Source organism: Manis javanica, chromosome 11 (genome assembly GCF_040802235.1).
Source record: "Manis javanica isolate MJ-LG chromosome 11, MJ_LKY, whole genome shotgun sequence".
Taxonomy (NCBI): domain Eukaryota; kingdom Metazoa; phylum Chordata; class Mammalia; order Pholidota; family Manidae; genus Manis; species Manis javanica.
In genome coordinates, this window is record NC_133166.1 from 321,105 (window position 1) to 340,417 (window position 19,313).

General features: G+C 37.9%; 2 protein-coding genes across 2 annotated transcripts; both read left to right on the forward strand.

Moving 5' to 3' along the window:
• The first annotated feature begins 1,043 nt into the window (after positions 1–1,043).
• On the forward strand, positions 1,044–1,982 carry LOC140844332 (olfactory receptor 5AN1-like). Its single transcript, XM_073215768.1, has one exon. It carries the CDS (start codon positions 1,044–1,046, stop codon positions 1,980–1,982), a length of 939 nt encoding a protein of 312 aa, XP_073071869.1.
• A 12,303-nt stretch (positions 1,983–14,285) lies between these two features.
• On the forward strand, positions 14,286–15,224 carry LOC140844128 (olfactory receptor 5AN1-like). The gene has a single exon (XM_073215605.1). The coding sequence runs from the start codon at positions 14,286–14,288 to the stop codon at positions 15,222–15,224; it is 939 nt and encodes a 312-aa protein (XP_073071706.1).
• Positions 15,225–19,313: the final 4,089 nt, after the last annotated feature.

A 19,313-nucleotide genomic window follows, 5' to 3' on the forward strand; every position in this document is an offset into this window, starting at 1 on the left:
GTGCTATTGACTGTCAGCTGGGAGGCCCAAACATTTCACTTGCTACTGTCCTTTCTTTACTGGGACAACTGCGACCCCTATTGGCGTGTGTTGGGTAATTGCATGTAGGCTGGGTCTTTGTGTCTTGCCCGGCAGAAGTGTAGGAATTTTCCTTTGCCTTTCTGTGGGCGTGTTTTGCCCTAGGCTGTTTCTCTGCTTCAGCAGCACCAGCAGGGGTAATGGACTGGGGGGGGCGCTGTTTGGCTGTTTACCTCCGTGAGGGGTCTCAGAGCTGTTGCCCAGGGGTTTAGTGTGCCCAGTTTTCCCTGTAATTTCCAGCCACTGGGCTGTGACTGTGTTGTTTCCATATAGCTTTTAAATCCCTGTCCCTTTAAGACTTTCAAAGAGCACTGTCTTTTCTTTGTCACAGGGGCATCAGCTTCGGCACCCGCTCAGAGGTTTTGCAGCCCTGTTTCCCTAGTTTCCAGCCCTCCATGCATGCACTGTGTCTGTGCTCTGGTGCGGTGGCTGGGGCTGGGTGTCTAGCAGTCCTGGGCTCCCTCTCCCTCCCTCTGGGAGCTGGGGGGAGGTGTGCTGGGGAACCGCCGGCCAGGGCTTGTATCTTACCCCTTTCACCAGGCACTGGGCTCTCGCACGTGTCGATGTAGTCAGGCTGTTGTCCTGTGTCTTCTGGTCTCTCTTTTAGGATTAGTTGTATTTGTTGTATTTTCAAAAATATATATGTTTTTGGGAGGAGATTCCCACTGTCCTACTCATGCCGCCATGTTGGCTCCGCCCCCTCCTTCAGCAAATTTTTAAATACCTCTTTCAATTCTTATGGGAACTCATTCTTAGTTGAGAACTTGATGCACTGAACAGGTACGCCCTGATAATGTGAGATGAAAAGCTGCTGTTTTTCCACCAGAACAGTGAGCATTTCCCTTTTTTCTGGTGCTCAGTGGAGAAAAAATGTGGCACATAGGAGAATTGTAATGCTAGCACATTTCACTTGAGTCAGCAATGAATTCTGTTGTCTCTTTTCTGATCTTAGGAGCAGCAAGGCTATGTTTAGGAGAGAAAATATTACAGAGATCACCTACTTCATTCTCTTGGGGTTTTCAGATTTTCCCAGAATGAAAGCAATGCTCTTTGTCGTGTTCCTGGTGATCTACGTTACAACTCTGACTTGGAACCTGAGCCTCATCATCTTAATAAGGATGGATTCTCACCTCCACATACCCATGTACTTCTTCCTCAGTAACCTGTCCTTCCTAGACATCTGCTATGTGACCTCCACAGCCCCCAAGATGCTCTCTGACTTCTTCCAAGAAAAACATACTATCACCGTAGTGGGTTGTGCTGTTCAGTACTTCTTCTTTGCAGCCCTGGGACTGAGTGAGTCTTGTGTCATGACAGCCATGGCTTATGACCGCTATGTTGCCATTTGTAATCCACTTCTCTATTCATCAATTATGTCACCCACCCTCTGCATTGGGATGGTGCTGGGATCCTATATGGCTGGAATCTCTGGTTCTGTATCCCAACAGTGTGCCATCCTTCAACTCCACTTCTGTGGGCCTAATGTCATCCACCACTTCTTCTGTGACATGCCCCAATTGTTAGTCCTTTCCTGCAATGACACTTTCTCTGCCAAACTCATACTTGCTATAGTAACAATGATCTTTGCAATAATAAATGTCCTTGTTATCCTGATATCCTATGTCTATATTGTCATCTCCATTATGAAGATCACTACAGCTAAAGGCAGGTCCAAGGCTTTCAACACCTGTGCTTCTCACCTGACAGCAGTTTCCTTCTTCTATATCTCAAGTAGCTTTGTCTATTTGAGGTCCAGCTCTGGTGGGTCTTCCAATTTTGACAGATTTGCATCAGTCTTCTATACAGTGATGATTCCCATGTTGAATCCCTTGATTTACAGTCTGAGGAACAAGGAAATCAAAGATGCCTTGAAGAGGTTGCAGAAGAAGGGAGGGTATTACTGACTTCACTGTTTGTATGATTTTTTAACATGTTTTCTCTTCAGAATCATCTTAACTCACAATACTGAGCATATGAATAGACTGTTACAAATTTCACAGTGTCTTTGGATAAAATAGGTTTAATCTGATATAAGTTATATACCAAAATGGACCAATACGTGGTACAAATCCACACACACAGTATATTTTTAAGTCTTGGAGCTTCATTACTTTCAGTCTACATGAGGAATGGTCTCCTCATTTATTAACATGTCCACATTTATTTGTGAAACATCAAGACTTAAAAACTTTTGGCCTCTTCTTGATTATGAGACTGAACCCTGAGAGAAACCTGGCATAGGCTCCAGGAGTGTAAAAACCCTGTCTGCTAAATATTCTAATGCAATTACACGATAGTGATTAATGTTCATTTCTGTGTCTGACCAGATTTGGAGTAAACCAAGGTAGGGTTTGGGCATTAGGACAGAAAGAAAGCTATGAAATTGGTCTGATTAAGCCTCCTGGAAACAGCAGCCTGAGACAGCTAGTGTTTGTGTAAGGTGTCTTTCAGCAGTAACCATCTAATAAATTTTTGGTCACATCCTCATGTCTACCAGCTCTAGTCTGTGCAAGGAGGAAATTCCAGACATAAAGGATTCCAGCACTCATATAGTTGAATAGACCCAAGGATGTGGAACCTGCAGTGCCACATACTTATGACTGTAGTGATTCAGTTTCTCACATTTAGTATCGAGTCAGGGTTTTTGATTGAGATATATTCAAATTCCATGTCACAGCCAATAGTAATTTCTGAGAGTTTGCATTCAAACCTCTCTTTCTTTCCTGAATTAAATCCGAAAAATTCACCTTTATTTACATAGCCAATGGTTTGCATTATCAAATATTTTCTGATACTTCAGCATCTGTTTATGTTTGGTAAGAGGAGCCTCGTGTGAGAGTTCATTTTTACAATAGAGCTACTGAATATTCAATATTGCCAAAATGAAGAATAAATAGAATAATCTGGTACACAGCCTCTCCTATTGTCCATGCTCTTCATTTTATGTTTTAATGATTCATGCTTAAAGAGTGATACAATGGATGGGGTAGAATGGTTCGAGTTACTTTAACTCGATATGTTCCTGAAGCCCTTAAATACCAAGGAAGAAGATAGACAGTAGGATAGGCAGGGTTCTCACCTCCGGCCGGGTTATATAAAGCTTCTGGTCTTTGTGGTCTGGTTAAAAGAATAACATATGTAATAGCACCGACTATTGATTTGCCTGATTGATATCAGACTGAAATAAGCTTATACAAAACAGACGTCATTGCAATTGCATATTATTGTTAATTCATTTGGTCTCAATGTTGTTTTGGGTCTCAGTTTTGATGAGTGATATGTTATTTTATTTAATTAAAGAGTATAAGTGAAGAAGTATTTGAAGGCTTTACCATGTCTTTCATGAGCTTCCACACGGCCAGAATTGAGCAAAGGGGAATTATTGCACCTCTGGGAAAGTATGTGAGGGCTTCCCCCCTGCCATGGAAAGAATGCAGTGTGAATACATCTGTGGCTCCATGCAGGCACATGCATGCTCTCTGAAGCACTGCTTCTTAAAAATGTACAGAAATGTGTGACAATTCTGTGTGTAAGGGTTCTTGAAGTCTTTCTCATGAGATAGACCTCCGTGAGGTTTATAATAGAGTATTGAATATAATCACTATGCAGTGCATTCGACCTCCAGATTTGTCTTTAAGTGCAAGTATGTATACTTTAATAACATCTCCTCAATTCTCTTGCTCTCAAGCTACTTGTAACCACCATTTTATTCTCTGTTTCAATGAATTTGACTTTTAAGATTCCACATACTAATGATATTGTACATTAGAGACATTATTCTCTGGCTTAATTCACTTGACATAATGATCCCAAATTCCATCCATGTTGTCACAAATTATAGTATTTCCTTACTCTCATAGCTCAATAACATTCCACCGTTTGTATCTGCTGTGTCTGCTTCGCCCATTCATCCATCGACAAGCACTTTGCTCTTGTTCAATAAACATGTTCAATAAACATGTGCATGTGCATGTGGATATCTTTTAGTATTCTGTTTTTTTTCCCACTGTATATTTAGACAGAAGCAGAATTGCTGGGTCATATGGCATCCCCAATTTTTGCATTTGGGTAACCTCCACACTACTTTTAATAGTGGCTAAAAGAATTTACATTCCCAAAAGGAGTCTATAAGGGCTCATTTTCTACACGTCCTCACCAACACATGATATCTCTTGTCTTGATAACAGCCATTCTAAAGGTGTGAGATGTGTTTCATTTTGGTTTTTCTTTTTGCATTTCCCAGGGTGTTCATGATGTTCAGCACATTTGTTATATATGGCCTTTAGTATGTTGAGGTATGTTCCTTTTATATCCAATTTGTTGATGGATTTAATAATGAAAGTGTTGTATTCTGTTAATGCTTTTTCAACATATTTTCAGATGATCATATGATATCTATCTTTTGTTCTGTTAATGCAGGGCCTCAAAGTTATTCATTTTTATATGTTGAACCATCCTTGCATCTCAGGGATAAATTCTTCTTGATCATGATGTATGATCTTTTTGATGTGTTGTTGAAATACATTTATTAATATTTTGTTAAGAGTTTTTGCATCTATACCATCAGAGCCATTGGTATGTAATTTTGAGTTCTCCCAGCTTCTCTTTGAATAGGGAAGAGGTTGCACCCAATAGCCAGTGTCCCAACTTTAAAGACTCTGAGGAATGAAACCCCAAAACATCTAGTTCTGAAATCCAACTGGACTTAAATGCAGAAGACCCATTGGAGCATAGAGGCACTTCTCCATGATTTTCTCCCAGGTCTTAGTAAAGGGACAGCATTCAGAAACATCCAATTCACAGCATCTCAATGGAAAAGATCTATTTTCATATTGTAAAAGCTGCAGACCATGAATGAGGCTTCTAATTTGACACACACCTACAGAGAGAATGCAATCCTTACTGGAGTCCAGGGAGATCTGCAAGTACCATCCTCACATTCCCACACTTTCCCACTCCAGGTAAACAGTCTCTCCCGGGAAGGTGCCTGTGCACACACCTCATGCCCTAGCTTCTGTGATTGCTGCTCAGAGGAACATCCCATGTCAGCCTAGCCCTGTTGGTTATTGCCACTTGCACATGAGTCCCACACGACTGAAGCCCACAAGGAAGTAGTTCTTAACTAATTATCAACCCCAGAGACTAGTGCAGAGGGTATAGAAAGAAACACCCAAGTCTAGTATTTCTCGAAAAGAAATCTATTTATTTACTTTCCAAATGCTTCCTGAGTGTTTTGTTCCAGTCACCCTGCATCTAGTTGTTGAAAGAGATCCTCCACTTCAGGTCACTGACAGTTCTTGTTATGCTATGAACTACAAGGAGCTACTGGGAAGACCAAAGGCTCCTGGAAAACCACAAAGGACTGAGGGATGACTATGAGGTAGGGCCTGGATGGATGATAACTTTCATCTACATAAGACAGCCTTTGTGGACTACAAGAGGTGGCTGTTTTATTTATGTACCGAAACCAACACAGAGAATCAAGAAAAATGAAGAAACAGAGCAAACAAACAAAAAAAGAACATTAAACTCCAGAAATAGACCTCATTGAAATAGGGATAAGTGACTTACCTGATAAACAGTTCACTTATGGGGATAAAGGTGTTCACCAAGGTTAGGAAAACAATGCATGAACAAAATGAGAATTTCAGCCAAGAGTTGCAAAATAAAAGAAATAGAATCACATAGATGCACAGTAAAATAAACTCAGAAATTCAAAATAGATTCAATAGCATACTGGACAAAGTAGAAAAATAGTCACTGATATTGAAGATAGGTCAATGCAATTCATCCTTGTAGAAGAGCAAAATGAATAAAGAATGGAAAAAGTGAAGATAGCTTCAGGTACTTATGGGACACCATCAAACAAACACATCAATATTTGCATTCTAGAAGTTGCAGATGGGAAGAGAAAGTGAAATGGGTGAAAGCTTATTTCAATAAATAATGGTTGAAAATATCCCCTACCAGAAGAAAAAACAGACATCCAGATCTAGGAATCTCAGAGTACTCCAAATAATGTAAATCCAAAAAGAACCAAACTACAATGTATTATAAATAAAATATAAAAATATTAAAACAAGGAATCTTAAAACGGAAAGAGAAAAACAACCTGTTATGTACAAGAGTACCTGTGGAAGACTATCAGTAAATTTTCCAGCAGAAATGTTGCAGGCCTAAGAGAGAATGGCACAATATATTCAATGAGCTGAGAAATATGCCATCAAAGAACAGTCTACAGGATAAGCTGTCCTTCATAGTTGAAGGAGAGATAGAGAGTTTTCCAGACAAGAAACCCTAAAGATTTCATTACAAGTAGATTGGTTTTGCAAGTGATTCTAAATGAACTTCTTCACGTAGAAATGAAAACTTCCTAGTTAGTAATACGAACCATATGAAAATGTAACTCTCACTGGAAAGGTAAAACTAGTTAAGTTCAGATACACTAATGTCATTGTAGTGGTATGTACCTTATAAATCTAGCATGAAGAGTGAAAGACAAAATTAGAGACACAACTATAAGCACAAAAATTTGTTACTGGATACACATGATAAAAAATGATGTAAGTTTTTGCATCAAAAACATAAAATGTGGAGTCAGAAGGGTAACACTGTAGTTTTAGTGTGTGTGTTAGAGCTTAAGTTGTTTTCAGCTTCTAATTGACTGTTATAACTATAATAGATGTTTTATATAAGCCTCATGATAACAAAGAGCCAAAACCTCTAGGAAATACACAAAGAGAAAAGAATTTAAGCATAGCAGTAGAGAAAATCACTAAATCACTGAGGAAGAGAGCAAAAAGAGAAGAAAAGAATGGAAGGATCACAAAACAGCCAGAAAACAATGAACAAAGTGACAATGGTAAGTCCACACCTCTCAATAATACTTTAACTGTACCAGGACTTTCTCCAGTGAAACACACTGAATGTCTGAATATATGAAAAAACAAAGCCCAACTCTGTGCTGCTTAACAAAGACTCATTACAGCCTTGGAGGCACAGATAGACGGGAGGCGAAGGGATGAGCAAAGAAAATGCATGTAAATGGAGACCAAAGAAAGAGGAGATAGCTATAGTTACATCAGAAAGGAGACTTTTAGGCAGAGACTGAGAAGAGACAAGAAGGTTATTATATAATAATAATAAAGTGGTCCATCCAGCAGGAGGATATAGCATTTGTCAGTATTTATGTCCCCTATAGAGGAGCACTTATATAAAGAAGACAGATATTAACAGAGATGAAGGGAGAGCTAGACAGCAATACAATAAGAGCAGAGAGCTTCATCACCCCACTTTCAACAATGGATCGATCATCCAGATGGACTGCCAGCAATGGAACATTGGAGTTAAGCCACATGTTAGGACAGATGGACTTAACAGATATGTACAAGCATTTCATCTAAAGGAGGCAGCATAGACATTGTTCTATGGTTATTTGTAAGCTTCTCCAGAATAGACCAGATGTTAGGCCACAAAACAGACCTTAATATATTTAAGAAGATTGAGATCCTATCAAGTATCCTTTCCAACCACAATGGTAAGAATTCAAGTAGAAGAAAAAGGTGGAAGTTTCATAATATGAGGTGATTTAACAATATGCTATTGCACATCAGGGTGTCAGAGAAGTCATCAAAAGAGACAGAAAGTAATGTCCTAGTTGAATGAAACGGAAATACAACATACCAAAGTTTACGGAATGCAGCAAAGCCATTCTAGATGGGAAGTTCATAACGATGAATACCTGCATTAACGAAGGTCATTAAAATAACCTAAGATTATAATGTATGTAACCATAACTAAGTAGTAGAAGGAAGGAAATAACAAAGTTCAGAGTGGAAGTATATATAATCAAACTGAAGGATAGTAGGAAAGATTAGTGAAACTAAGCACTGCCTATTTAAACTGATAAACAAAACAGGCAAACATTTAGCTATACTCATCAACAGAAAGAGACAGGACTGAAATACATAAATTTATAAATGAAAGAAAAGATATTAAAAGTGATACCACAGAAATACTAAGCACAATAAGAGACTACCATGAACAATTATAAACCAACAAACAGGGCCAGCTAGAAGAAATGGACAAATGGTAGAAACACACAGTTCACCAAGACTGAATCATGAGGAAATTAAAAATCTCAATAGACCAATTAGCAAGAAGACTGAATCAGTCATCAAAAACTTCCTACCAAAATTTCAGAACCAAATGGCTTCACTGGTGGAGTCTATGAAACATTTAAAGAAGAATTATTGAGAATCCTTCTCAAATTCTTCCAAAAAGTGGAAGAGGAAGTAACACTTCTAAACCCATTTTATGAGGGCAGCATTTAAACGATACCAGAAATGGGCATGGACAGTAATAGAAAAGAAAGAAAGTTCAATATCTAAATGAACATAGGTGCAAAAGTCCTCATAAAAATATTGGCAAACTGAATTGAACAATACTTTAAAAGGTCATACACCATGACCGAATATAGTACATTACAACCCATGACTTACTTATAACTGAAATTTTATATTTTTGATTCCATTCAAATGAGCACCATTAAAAAAAAAGAGCCAAACAAAAATTGTAGGAATGATGTTATATAGATATATTAACTGAGGGATTAGCAATACAGCATAATATATTAGATAGAATTCCAATTCAGAACACCAAAATTATATCTACTATTAATAGGAGGCATGCTGTGTGTGACACACTCCAATACGTGCTGCGTAATCATTATCTAATTTGATTATCTCTATGAAGAGCTACTTAATGAAGTAGCCACTACTATCAGCTCTATTTTATAGGTGCCAGTAGTGAGGCGGGGAGAGGTTAATTTGCTCGAGGTCACAAACCAGCAAGTGGAAAGCCAGAATTCCACCCACCTTGGCTGATACCAATGTTCATATTGGAACCATCAAAAGTCATGATTCTGTCATGAATTCATTTCATTGTATCCCTTATTGCCTCAATTTCCTCACTTATGCTTAGAAAATAATGCCATGTCTGCCCTACAGGTTTGCTTTGATGATTGTTTAAGATCAGGTACTTGAAAAATGTGCATGTGTGTGTGTGTGTGTGTGTGTGTGTGTGTGTGTGTGTGTGTGTGTGTGTAATGGGAGTGCTTTATAAACAGTGAGGTATCCACAGACGTACTTTACTGTTCTGAAACTGTTTCCCAGCACGCTGTGTCATGTTCATGGAATATTTTATCTCTTCCTGTTTCAGATTCCTCATTTGGAAATTGAAGGTATCAGAGTAGGTGATCCCTAGGTATATAGCAGTTCTACTGACCCCACATTCGCTAAAACAAAAGCTACCAGCATGAGATCATGATAGGACCACGGGGAACTGGTGATTATATCAGAAGGCACGTGGCAAATTGGGGCATGAGATTAGCTGGGACAAAACCTCCCTGACAACCATGTCTCCAGAGAGCAAGTACCTGTGGGCTTTTTTCCCTGTAACTGTCTTTCTTCCTGGCACCGCTGCCCTTAGCAACACATTTAAAAGGACCCTCGGGTGTGGGCATCTCTCTCGCTGTGAGTGGACAGCCAGTTTATAGACTAGAGCTCCTGTCTTGGAGTGTAATAGGGCTCACTGAGAAAACCCTTTTGGAAAAGAAATAAGCAGTTTCAACATTTGGTGAGATCTGTGTGTTCCTGAGGGATCTGGGTCAAGGTGACAGGGTAAGATTAGAGGGATCAGTGGATTCCGTGCTCTCTCAGTAGCCTTGGGATCCTCCCGGTAGGACTGTGCAGACGAGGTTTGTGGTCCTCAGTCTCCCCGTTCCTCAGTCTCCCGCCCCCTCACCTCCACACCCTCCCCTTAGGGCTCTTCCTGGGGTTTTCTCCTTATCCATGTTGTCTGTCCTTCAGTGAAAAGATTAACCTCTTACCTAACATTTCAGCTATTACTCTGGGGTGAGAGGCAGGTGTTGGTCTCTAGTTCTTCAGTTTCTTAAGGACGTAAATTTGAACTCTCTTGCCTTCTGTTTTTTTCACCTGTAAACTGGGGATAATAGGATTATCTAGAATATAATAGGCAATGCCTCAAAATGCTAACAAATTTTAGAAGTTAATAAATGAGGACTTAATCAAAAATAATAATTTACTAAATTATAGGGGGATATCCTAAGTTTAAATATGTTTGTTTCCTAACTTTATCCATCCCAAAGACCCTTTTAACGTAATTTTTCCCTTGAGGATTCTGCTTTTATAATAATGAAAAATTTATTTCCATTTATATTTTAGCTCTGATTCATAATTTGCGAGAAGGGAAAGACAAGTTAGTTACTACATAATGATCTGAGAGAGGATTCTGGTATAATTTCATTTCTTTTGAAATGCTGCAAATTCTCTGTTGTCATCTTCGAGGAGCCTCGTGATATACAGGCACTAGCTGGTTGACACAGTCTCAGAGACGCCCCCACCGAACACAGGTAGTTTTGCCCTCTTTCACCTTCTATTACTTGTATTTTCTCCATTCAGCGACATCCCGTCTTTCTTAACCCCACAGTATACTCTCCACAACCTTGTAAACTATGTCCTAAAGAGAGAAGGTTGGAAAAGTTTTTGTATTAACTCTATCCACATAGTAAAATCTCCAGCTTATATACATCAGTCATCTTTTCTATTCCAACACCTTTTTATGAGTTAGTGAACACATGGAAAAAATTAATCAAATAGAGTGATTATATTTAGCATGTGTCCCCTTTTTTTTTAGCTTACCATATTTTAAAGTATATGTTTTCAGGGTCAGTTTTATCATGAATAAGTAAAACAACCCACCACTCCTCACTCTTTTTGGGCCCCTGATGGGTTAGGCAGAATGCATTTAGTTATGGTGCCTCTGTTCCCAGAATGTAATAAAACGAAGAATTTTAGTGCAACTGCTTGATCAAAGCTTGAATTATTTTCACAGGTTTGATCTATTATGTTAGTATTTTTGGAGATGGTATGTGTAGCAGTCCATGTTTCCAAAACATTTTCATTGAATCTAACTCCTCTTGGATGAAACATTTGAGAAATGACATGGCAGCACTCTATTCAAAGAGCAGCAGAAAGATTTCCAAGTTCATATAAACACAGTTGAGATGAAGCAAAGTAGGATATTTTGACTTCCACATCCAAAAGAGCTTCAACAAGCCATTTATTAGTATAGTCAATATGTATTTACTGTTAAATGCAATTACTAATATGTTAGTATAACCAGATTCTTATTTAATAAACCGGCTCCACTAGGCCATGTACTGTACATCATCATTATTACCATTTCAGCTGGTTTGGTGGTGGTGGAACATAAAAAGTGGCATCAGGAGTTGATAATCCATCTGAGTGGGAGATAATGGAGCAGTACAAGATGAAAAGAGATGATCATTTATTAACAATATTCTTGGGTTAGAGACCATCTGTTTCAGTAATAATTATATGAAGAGTCCCTGATGCTTCCGTATTAGCTCTGCCTTATTTTTCTTTCACAGAGAGGAAAGACTGTGGGAATGATAATTGCTAACATTTATTTAGCTCTTACTGTTTTAAGCCCTTTTTGCTATTCAATCCTCGCAGCAACCCCATGAGGTGGTAAGCACTATAGCCCCGTGTATACATGAGGCCACTGGAGCACAGAGTGGGTAATAACTGGCTAAGAGTCCTACGCCAGGAAATAAAAGTCAGGAAAGTCTGAAGTCTTCCCTCTCATTCTTTCTCCATCATTTTCCCGCTCTCTCCCTCTCCCTCTGTCTCTCTGTGCTAACGATTAAGGATTATGGATTTATGTATCTTAATAGATTTTCTAATTATAAACATAGGAGTTGAAGAAAATTGAAAACACAAGTACAAAGAATACCAAAATCATACCACTCATTATTTTGGTATTTGTGATTGGTTCATAGGTGTGTGTGTGTGTGTGAGACAGAGAGATTATATAAAGCGTTTTTTTCTTCTAGTAAGGTGGAACTATTTTGTGCAATCATTAGCAATATATGGTAATGTGTACCATTTATTAATTTATGCTTTTTATATTAAAGACATTACTACATTGTCTTTTTTTATGTTTTGTGACTCATTTTTTCCCAATTCAGCAACTGTGTTTCAAGATTATTTTACTTAAGTGGATTTTTCTGCTGTAACCATATTTAAAAATGTTAAATAGTATTTTCTTCTTTATGTTTTCTGTTTTGGTATTGTATTTCAGATAGATCATTCCCGTCCCAAGATTACTTAAAGGCATAATAAGTGTTTATCCTTCACTATCAACTGAAATACTAACTTAAAAGGGAGTTCTAATTTTATCATATATTCAATTTTTACTAATATTTCCGTTTTTTCCGCAATTTCCATATGTTCTTATGATGCATTGCTATTTCTACAAGAATCATAAATTATTCATATTTATTAAACTTTTTAATATCTGAAAGTACAAGGCTTTTTTATTTACTTCTTCAATTTTTTATATTTAAACCTTTTTCATTTTTAAAAATTATAGTATACTTGACATACAATATATTAGTTTCAAGTGTGCAGCATAGGGATACAATTTTATGCATTATGAAATCTTACCGTGGTAAATGTAGTTACTATTTTTCACCATACAGTTATTGACTCTAATCCCTCTGCTGTACTTTTTATCCCATAAATTATTTATTCTACAATTGGAAGTTTGTACCTCTATCCCATCACCTATTTTACCCATTCCCCTACCCCAACCTCTTATGGCAACCACCAGTTTGTTCTCTGTATTTATGGTCTATTCCTGATTTGGGTTTGCTTGTTTGCTCATTTCAAGTCCTTTCATTATTAATCTTTGTCAAAAAATTTCTTGGCTATTCTCGATGATTAACTCTTTCATTTCAAGGAAGGTCAGAAAATTTATGGATCATAACCAAGAGGCTATATCTATTATGAATCTGTTACTAAGTTCTACCCAGCTGACTGTATCAACAAAAAATACTAAATAAAACTATGAAGTACTTGAGAATTGAAATTTTCCACTTGGACACTTTCTCTGCATCAAGACCCATCACAGCGTAATGTTGCTTGTCAACTGACCCAAGTGGACTCAAACTCAAACAAGCCTGATATGAAATCATTTACCGGCTTGTATCTTCATGGCTCCAGGCGATTTGCTTCTGCTTGAGGTCTGAATGTATGTCTGCCTAGAGGTAATGATGCCTGACTGCCTAGAAGGCTGGTGATCTCTCAGGAAATTCGCTAAATGGATCCATAAAACTATAGCAGCCCTGGCATTTGGTTACCTGTAATCAGTTAATGATAATAATAGTCAACACCTATTGAAACAGTTACTATGTACTAGATTGAGTGCTGAGCATTTGCATGAACTTCCCTATAGCCCTCCCAGTAACATGATGTTCCAAGGGCTCTCATTGTTCTTATTTATTGTAAGTGGTAAATCTTAGTGTGTTTAAGCCACAGTGGCAGGTACATAGAACAAGAGGGTATCAGAACAAAATCTCCAAAATATGAACATTGAGTTATAGTCCCATGCTATTGCTCGGGTAGAAAAATACCTTAAGTTAATAATATATTGAGGTCAGTAGTTAGCTATACTAGCCTCCCTTTGGTGTACTTTCTATGAAGACTTCCATAAGAACATTTATTCTATATCTTCTTTGGTCACACATTCTATGCCCTACAAAAATATTATCAGAGTTATAAATTGTGATATAATTTGCAGGCCAGTTTGGAGATGAAATATTCAATACATTTGTAAAAGTTGAGAAATTATTACAAATAGGGTAATTATTTTTCTCATGGAGAATGGAAGCAATTTTGAAATTTATCAGGATGACCGTGTTGGACACAAAGTCTATTTCAAATTATTACACTATTATTATCAGAAAGCAGTTGTTATATAATGAATAAACAGAAGTTTTTTAAAAACATCATTAATGATCTCTACGTACAATAGTCACAGATTTTCTACTGTTTCTAAAAAATTCTCCATCAAGTGTTTAAATATGTCCTTCACTTCTCATAGGAATTCATGCCTTAACTGAGAACCTGAAGCACTGAGCAGGTACTCGACAATGTGAGATGAAAAGCAGCAGTGGTTACAGCAAGACAGTGAGCATTTCCCTTTTTCTTGTGCTCCATGGAGGAAAAAGCTGGCACATGGGAGAATTGTAATGCTGTCATTTCCGTTGAGTCAGCGGTGCATTCTCTTGTCTCTTTTCTGATCTCAGCAGTACTGAGGCTATGATTAGGAGAGGAAACAGTACAGAGATCACCCACTTCATCCTCTTGGGCTTCTCCGATTTTCCCAGAATCAAAGCACTGCTCTTTGTTTTGTTCCTGGTGATCTACGTTACAACTCTGACTTGGAACCTGAGCCTCATCATCTTAATAAGGATGGATTCCCACCTCCACACACCCATGTACTTCTTCCTCAGCAACCTGTCCTTCCTAGACATCTGCTATGTGACCTCCACAGCCCCCAAGATGCTCTCTGACTTTTTTCAGGAACAGCATATTATCACCCTAGTGGGCTGTGCTGTTCAGTACTTCTTCTTTTCAGCCCTGGGACTGACTGAGACTTGTCTCATGACTGCCATGGCATATGACCGCTATGCTGCCATTTGTAATCCACTTCTCTATTCATCAATCATGTCACCCACCCTCTGTGTTCGGATGGTGCTGGGATCCTATCTGGCTGGCCTCTCTGCTTCTTCATCCCAGTTGTGTGCCATTCTTCAACTCCACTTCTGTGGGCCTAATGTCATCCACCACTTCTTCTGTGACATGCCCCAGCTGTTAGTCCTGTCCTGCACTGACACTTTCTTTGCCCAACTTTTACTTGCTATATTAGCAATGATCTTTGGGATAATAAATGCCCTTGTTGTCATGATATCTTATGGCTATATCGTCATCTCCATCATGAAGATCACTACAGCTAAAGGCAGGTCCAAGGCTTTCAACACCTGTGCTTCTCACCTGACAGCAGTTTCCCTCTTCTATACCTCAGGTATGTTTGTCTATTTGAGGTCCAGCTCTGGTGGTTCTTCCAACTTTGACAGATTTGCATCAGTTTTTTACACAGTGATGATTCCCATGTTGAATCCCTTGATTTACAGTCTGAGGAACAAGGAAATCAAAGATGCCTTGAAGAGGTTGCAGAAGAAAGGAAGGTATTGCTGACTTCAGATATTCCAAGATTTCTCACAGATTCATCCTGTCAGAATTCCCTTAACCCACAATACTCAGGCCATGAATAGACAATCGTAAAAATTCATACTACCTTTAGGCAATAAAGACTTGATTTGACAGGTACTATGACAAAAAGCACCAACAGCCTATTCAAAGCCACGCAAGCACAATATTTATGTTTTGTAACTTCATTGCTCACACCCTATGTATAAAGTGGCCTCATCATTTAATCTATCCACAAATGTTTACAAAACTCAAGATTCAGAAACTTGTTGCTTCTGTTTTCTTCTGAAATCAAGCCCAGTTCAGTGCCCTAAAGGAGAGATACCTGTCGGAGGCCCCAGGAGTATAAAAACCCTGTCTCCCATATGTTCTGATGCAGCGTAATCCAGACACGATGGTGATCCATGTCCCGTGTTTCTGACCAGAATGGGAATGGACCGTGGGAGGGCTGTGCCTTTGGACAGAATCAAGACTCTACAATTGGCCTGGTTACGCCTCCTGGAAAGAGTTGTCTGAGAGAGCTGATGTTTGTCTAAGACCTTGTTCAGTGCTGATTGCCAAGTAAGGTTTTGGTCACATCCTGTTTCTCCACCAGCTGTAGTCTATGGAAAGAGGGTGTGATTTAAATCACAAGGAGAAGCAATGAATGCTGTCATCCATTCAGTGCCATTTATTAATGCTTCTAATGATTTCTAATGAGAGGTGGTATTCAAGATCTATGTCACAAACCAGTGGCAATCTCTGATATTGTGGGACTCAAACCTCTCTTTTTCTGTCCCATTAAATCTGGAAAATTTACCTTGGTGGACATACAGTTGATGGTTCACACTATCAAAATGTTTCTGATATTCAAGCATCCGTTCATGTTTATTGTGAGAATGCGTTGTAACAATAAAGTTGCTGGATATTTAATATTGCAGAGACTAAGAACAAATATGGAAAACTGGAATACATCCTTTCCTATTTTCTGTTTAAATTTTATGTTCTAAAGATTTATGGTTGAGTGAGGTGATATAACAGATGGAATAGAATGGTTACTTGTAGTTTGATGCTGATATTTTCCAGAAAGCTTCAAGGGCCAGGATAGAAAATAAGCAGTGGGATATGCAGGGTTCCCAGCCCCTGGCCAGTTTTCAGGACCTGAAGGAGGTCATACAATTTTTGGTGGTTATGGGCTGTGAGACAGAGTAGGAAAATGTGTAGCAATAATAGCAATTGATTTGTGAGATTACTTAGAAATGAACAAGCTGATATGGAATGGATGTCATCACCTTTATGTATTTTTCTTAGAGATCCATTTGGGTTCTCAATGTTGTTTGGGCCTCAATTTTGATGAGTGACATGAATTATTTCAATTAAAGAACTGTAAGTGAAGAGGTGTTTGAAGGCTTTTCCAAATCTTCCATGAGATTCCACATGGACAGGATTGAGAGACGGGAAATTATTGCACCTCTGGGAAAGTATCTGAGGGCTTTCCTCATGCCAAGGAAAGAATACAGTATGAATAAAGGTTGTGTGGCCCCTGGGCAGCCATATGCATCCCCTTTGAAGCATTTCTCTTTCAAAATGTATAATAATGTGTGGGAAATCTGTTTCTAAGGTCAAGGGCTTCCTTAGGAGACAGACCTCTGTTAGGTTTATAATACAGTGTTGTTCATTAATATCAAAGTGGTGCACATTATATTTCCAGATTTACTTATCTTCTAGTTTTAAATGTGTACCCTTTAACAATATCTCTCCAATTCCCCTGCCCCTGAAAGCATCATTCTACTCTCTGTTTCTATGAGTTAGACTTTTTGATCTTCCACATACTAGTGATATCCTACAGTATTTGTCTTTCTCTGTCTGGTTTATCTCACTTAGCAACATGCTATCAAGTTCCGTCCATGATGTCAAAACTGGCAGGATATCCTGCACCCCCAGTGCTGAATAATAATCCACTGTGTATTTATCATGTCTTCTTAATCATCCACTGACGGATACTTAGGTTGTTTCCATATCTTCGCTATTGTGAATAATGCTGCAATAAACATGGGAGGGCAGATCTTTCAGACATCCCATTATTATTTCCATTTGATATGTACCCAGACGTGGATTTGCTAGATCATATGGCAGTTCTATTTGCAAATTTTTAAGGAAGTTCCATAGTGTTTTCAATAGAGGCCAAAACAATTACCTTCCCAGCAATAGTATATAAGCATTGCCTTTCTCCACATATTCACCAATATTTGTTATGTCTTCTCTTCCTGATTTCGGCCATTCTAACAGAAGTGGCATTTTAGATAACTAAGGTATCTAACCTATTTTTGTTATCTCATTTTGTTTTCATTGCATGTCCTTGGAGATTAGTGATGTTGAGCTCCTTTTCATAGATCGGTTGGTCATTTGGATGTCTTCTTAAAAAATATCTATTCAATTCCACTGTCCATTTTTAAAATTGTGTAGTTCTGATTTATTATTGAGTTGTATGAATTTTTACAAATATTGGATATCAAGCCCTTATCTGATATATGGTTTGCAAATATTTTCAGATGTATGGTTTGTATGTATTTTCTCCCATTGTCTATGTTGCCTTTCATTTTATTGATTGTTTCTTTTGCTGTGTAGGATTTCAATCTTTTGGAATTTACTGAGGTTCTTTTTGTGGCCTAGTATGTGGTGTATTCTGGAGAATGTTCCATGTGCACTTGAGAAGAATGTGTATCCTGTTGCTTTTGGATGTAGAGTTCTATAGATGTGTTTTAGGTCCATCTGTTCTAGAGTGTTGTGCAGTGCCTCTGTGCCCTTACTTATTTTCTGTCTGGTGGCTCTGTCCTTTGGGGTGAGTGTTGTGTTAACGTCTCCCAAAATGAATGCATTGTATTCTATTTCCTCCTTTAATTCTGTTAGTATTTGTTTCACATATATTGGTGCTCGTGGTAATTCTTTATTTCATACTTTTGCTTATATAGATATGGAACCTAAATCTTATTATTACTGTAATCCTAAAACCCCCAAGCCAAAATTTTTGTTTAAAAGGATTCTGGACTGGTATTACTTCCAAAGTATCTGACAGAAGCAATATAAATAATTTCTAAGAACACAATTTAATCTCCAGTATCAATGTTTCCCACAGATAAATTTTAAATGAATATGAATTTGAGATCAAAATGCACTAAACACACAAATAAATAGGACATCTTGAGCAAGAGTCAGCAATGACATCAAATTACTATGTCTGTGTAGCAAAATTATATTAAATTAGATAATTTAAGTAAGTATGTTTAATATGTTTAAATAAAGGATATTATTGAAAGTATGATGAAAATACAAGAGACCATATGGGAAAAGAACAAAACGGAACTTTTAGAAGAGAAAGCAAAATTTATATATGAAATTTGAAATTCAGTGGATGAGTTACAGAGCCAACTGGCACAATTACAATAGAATGAATATACTGGAAGTGAGATATGGAAAAATTAAATAGAACAGTAGAGAAATACAGATAGTTGCTGTTTCAGTGACATGGAGGATAAACTATATTCAACATACATCAAACTGGGGTTCTAACGGCATATAATAGAAATATAGAGGAGTTTTTCAGAATACTGTGTTTAATGATCAGTACACCAGGCATAAGATGACCATATTTGCTGAACGAGCATTAGGGGAATCTGTGAATATCTCCATAATTATAAGAAGATCAGTATGTATTGTTGCTGCATAATAAATCTTCTTCTTTGTGATTATTAGTTATGATGACGATGATAACAATGATACTGATGATGATGAAAAATGCAGTTTTCTTCTCTCTTCCCACAAAAATATCCCTCCATTTAGTCTGACTGTGGACAGAACCACCCCTAAATCTGGTATGGGAAATACACTGTCTGCTACAGTTTCCCCTTCCATATTGATGGCAAACATCTTGTCTTTCTTTGCCAACTACTCACTTCATTTCTCCAAAATTCTTCTCAAAACAGAGCAATGACTGGTGTAATTTTGGGAAATGAAGACCTTTACCCTACTGTTCTGGGTACAGCCTTATGCTTCTTGGTGGAATCAAAGACTGGAAATAGTTGGGGAGAGGAAGACATT

Bases quoted from the DNA above. Each gene is read 5' to 3' on its own strand.
- LOC140844332 (XM_073215768.1), top strand. From the start codon at position 1,044: ATGTTTAGGAGAGAAAATATTACAGAGATCACCTACTTCATTCTCTTG.
- LOC140844128 (XM_073215605.1), top strand. From the start codon at position 14,286: ATGATTAGGAGAGGAAACAGTACAGAGATCACCCACTTCATCCTCTTG.